General features: G+C 39.1%; 1 protein-coding gene across 1 annotated transcript in view; it reads left to right on the top strand.

The window, feature by feature from the left end:
• LOC106879373 (cdc42 homolog) overlaps positions 1–4354 on the top strand; it is a 66542-nt gene extending 62188 nt beyond the window's left edge. Inside the window, exons 4-5 of the mRNA XM_014928898.2 lie at positions 802–999; positions 2270–4354. Coding sequence (XP_014784384.1) covers positions 802–999; positions 2270–2359 — 288 coding nt within the window. The 3' untranslated portion in view covers positions 2360–4354. The remainder of the gene's footprint in view (positions 1–801; positions 1000–2269) is intronic.
• The last annotated feature ends 196 nt before the right edge of the window (positions 4355–4550 follow it).

Genomic DNA, 4550 nt, shown 5'->3' with positions numbered 1-4550 from the left:
AGTCAAGCAAATCGACCCCAGGACTTATTCTTTAGAAGCCTAGTACTTATTCTATCGGTCTCTTTTGCCAAACCGTTAAGTTACGGGGACATAAACACACCAGCATCGGTTGTCAAGCGATGTTGGGGGGACAAACACACGCACACACATACATATATACGACGGGCTTCTTTCAGTTTCCGTCTACCAAATCCACTCACAAAGCTTTGGTCGGCCCGAGGCTATAGTAGAAGACACTTACCCAAGATGCCACGCAGTGGGACTGAATCCGGGACCATGTGGTTGGTAAGCAAGCTACTTACCACACAGCCACTCCTACGCCTATGTCATAGATCTACTCTTTTTCTCTTTCTCTCTCTCTCTCTGTCTCTCTCTCTGTCTCTTTCTCTCTTTCTCTCTCTCTCTCTCTCTCTCTCTCTCTCTCTGTCTGCCTGTCTCTCTTTCTCTTTGAGTGTATCTGTCCATGTCTGTGTTCGTCTGTCTGTCTGTCTCTCTCCTTTTAAAAGATTTATCAGGGCAGTTCTTCATTCAGCACTGTGTGTGCATGTGTGTACGTTTGTATGTATTCTGCATATTCAGCATAGTCTTGATTATTTTCTATAATTAAAACACATGAGCAGTAATATTTCAGTGGAAATAAGATCACAAAAGATGGAAATTCTTTTCTATATTGTCTCTCTCTTCCTCTCTGTAAGGTTCAGATAAGATTGCGGCCCCACCCACCACCACCACCACCTTCACATTGTTAATGATTTACACTGTAAAATAGATTTTCTTAGATATTCCTATGTTCTTTTGCAGTGGGTTCCAGAAATCACACATCATTGCCAGAAAACACCGTTCCTGCTGGTAGGAACACAAATTGATTTGAGAGATGATGCCGGTACAATAGAAAGATTGGCAAAGAACAAACAGAAGCCAATATCATATGAACAAGGAGAGAAGTTGGCCAAGGAATTACGTGCTGTGAAATATGTTGAGTGTTCAGCACTGACACAGGTAAGAGAGATATTTGTAATATCGATTCCTTTGAAGGTGGCGAGCCAGCAAAATCATTAGCACGCCAAATGAAATGTTGCTAAGCATTTCGTCTGTCTTAATGTTCTGAATTCAAATTCCACCGAGGTCCACTTTGCGTTTCGTCCCTTTGGGTGGTCGATAAAAATAAGTACCGGTCGAGCACTGGGGTTGATGTAACTGACATATCCCCCCCCCCTCCTGAACTTGCTAGCCTGGGACCAAATATTGGTTCCTCTTCCTCTTGTAAATGGGTGAGAGTTGGTAGCAGGAAGGGGCTTTTGGCCGTAGAAAAATTTACCTCTGTAAATATTGTCTGGCCCATGCAAGCATGGAAAAGTAGACGTTAGAACAATGGTGTGGATATGGGTGGGCAATCCACAATGTTTACAGCTTGATTGTTGCTTGAGCTGGTTGTTTGACTTACTCTGATCTCTTGTTGATTTAAGAAGATTTAGATAATCTGTCTAAACAACAACAACAACACAGCAGAAAAACAACAACAACAATAAAAGAAAATCATTGGTAGTATTAATTACTCTTATCTTTCATCTTTTACTTGTTTCAGTCATTAGACTATGGCCATGCTGGGGCACCACCTTGAAGGGTTTTAGTCAAATAAATCAAGCCTAAGATTTATAATTTTTCGAAGCCTAGTACTTATTCTATCGGTCTCTTTTGCCAAACTGCTAAGTTACAGATATATAAACACACCACTAGTTGTCAAGCAGTGATGGGGGACTCGCACACACGGTGGTGAGCTGGCAGAAACATTAGCACGCCGGGCGAAATGCTTAGCAGTATTTCGTCTGCCGGTATGTTCTGAGTTCAAATTCCGCCGAGGTCGACTTTGCCTTTCATCCTTTCGGGGGTCGATTAAATAAGTACCAGTTACACACTGGGGTCGATATAATCGACTTAATCCATTTGTCTGTCCTTGTTTGTCCCCTCTGTGTGTAGCCCCTTGTGGGTAGCAAAGAAATAACACACACATACAACAGTCTGCTTTCAGTTTCCGTCTACCAAATCCAATCACCATGCTTTGGTCGGCCCGAGGCTATAGTAGAAGACACTTGCCCAAGGTGCCACGCAGTGGGACTGAACCATGTGGTTGAGAAGCCAGCTTCTTACCACTCAGCCACACCTGAATCTTATGTTTAGTATATTTCTACTATGTCACATCAAACTATTTAATTTTATCCTGTCTTTCTGTATGTCTTAATTTCTTTTTTCTTTTTTTCCCCATTCTCAGAAAGGATTGAAGAATGTGTTTGATGAAGCCATCCTTGCTGCCTTGGAACCTCCAGAGCCACCAAAGAAGAGGAAGTGTATTATTTTCTGAACAGTTTACCTGTTATTTGGTGTGGACAAAGAAAAGACGGAAAAAAAAACACACACACTAAAAAGAACAATTAAAAACTCAATTGTAATTTTCTTCACCATCCAATTTTTTTTTTTTTTTTTAATTAAACGTTCTCTTTTTGCAACTTTTACCAGGTTTTCTTGGGTTTGGAGTTGCAGTGGATAAAACAAACAAATAAGATGAAATTCCTCCCCTCCAACAAAAAAAAAAAAGAAAAAAGAACAAAAAATTAAAGCGTTGCTGGGCTTGAGTAGACAATCTGTCATGAGCTGTTAACTAGACTTGCCGAATCGTCATTCTTGTGGAAATTTTGGGGTATTTTGGCTGTCAGACTGTTCGGTACAATTGAAAATCTAGCTTGAAATTGGTCAGAAATAACCATGTGTTTGTGTGTATACATGAATGTCTGTGTGTATATATGAAAGTGTGTGTGTGTGTGTGTGGCATATGTACCTTAGTGATGAATAACTAATTATAAGTAAAACCCCAATTGGGGTGGGGAGTTATTCTAATAGGGTGTTTTTAATCCACACTTTAAAATATCTACTGGAATAAAAGTGCATTTGAAATTAAATATTCTATGCTGTGCATGTGTGAGTGAATGGTGCATGGCCTAGTGGTTAGAGTGTTGCACTCACGGCTGCTAGATCATGGGTTCAATTCCCAGAAAAGGTGGCGCGTTGTGTTTTTTGTACAAAACACTTCCTTCACATTTCTCCAGTCCCCCTTTTGGTGGGTGGGTGGTATGGGGTTGACCTGTTGTCTGACCACTTTCAAAAGCTAAAACCATCATTCATTCAATGCAAAGAGTATTGTGACCAGCAATATATAATGAGGTCTAATAGTCAGGTTGGTCACATGATATATATATATAGATAGATATATATATATATATATATATACGCACACACACACACACACACACACACACGCGCGCGCGCATTACATAATGGGTCGTTTCTGAAAAGTTGATTCTTGGCTTCATTAATTGCTCTGAGACCTCATTTAATTAGGGCTACAATTACCAAGATGGGAGTGCTATCATTATTGAATTCTTTGAAACAATCACTGGAATATTTATTCTTCATTGTCTTATGATTATTACAAACACTTGAGTTCAAATACCACTCAGGTTTAACTTTTCATTTCATCCTTTCGGGGGTCAATAAAATAAAGTACCAGTGAAGTAGTGGGGGGGGGAGCAATGTAATCGACGACACCCCTCCCCTCCCAGCTTCTCCTAAACTTCCTGGGATTGTACCAAAATTTGAAACCATAATGATAATAATAGCAGACAAAATGCTATGCAGTATTTAATGTTCCTTGACACTATCATAATATCCTGCTGAGGTCAACTTTATCTTGCATCCTTCTGAGGTCGATAAAATTTGAAAGTTTTTCCTTCACTTAAATTTCTGGCTTTGTACCAATGTTAGTTGCCATTTATTATGGGAATAATTTATTGTTCCAACACTGAAAACCACGAGATCAGTTTTTTTTTTCCTTTTTGTTTCCCCCCACCCCCTTCTTATTTTTACATTTGAACCATTTCTTTTATCTATGTGGTACCTTTTGATAATAAAGGGCAGCAGTTGGTCTACCAACTTGTGTGCGTTGGGAAGCTGGATATCATTCATGGCGGTTCTGTGAATGACATTATTCCCAGTGGATATGTGGGCAATGGATATTGTCCATGGTGGCTGCACGGATGATGAATTCCATCAACCATGGCTGTGGAAGATGGGTGTCTGTTAGATATTCTACTTGTCACAGTTTTTTTTATTAAAACAGAATCTAACTTCAAATTTAAAAGAAATACTGAAGTTTCCAAGCTAAAACTATTTGATCTTTTGTCATACAACTTCTTTTCTTTAATTTTACAACTCTTTTTCTTTTATTTTACAACTGAAATATATATATAAAAAAAAAACACCTCCTTCATTCTGATTATAGAAAAGGCAGGGGGAAGTTGGGTTACTGAGGGTCATGTGTGTGAGACAGATGAAGAGCAATGTCGGAGGAGATGGCAGTGTTGGACTTTATCTACTCAAATTCAGCAATGTTCTGTACACAGCCAGTGTTTGTTTCTTCCTATAAGACAAACTTCAAACGAATTTGAACCAAAATGTAGACGATCTCATTTCTTTCTCTTTTTTTTTTTTTTTTTTTT

The sequence above is a fragment of the Octopus bimaculoides genome, chromosome 25 (genome assembly GCF_001194135.2).
Source record: "Octopus bimaculoides isolate UCB-OBI-ISO-001 chromosome 25, ASM119413v2, whole genome shotgun sequence".
Classification (NCBI taxonomy): Eukaryota; Metazoa; Mollusca; class Cephalopoda; order Octopoda; family Octopodidae; genus Octopus; species Octopus bimaculoides.
Note: the sequence above shows the minus strand (reverse complement) of the source record. Positions and strands in the feature narration are given on the sequence as shown.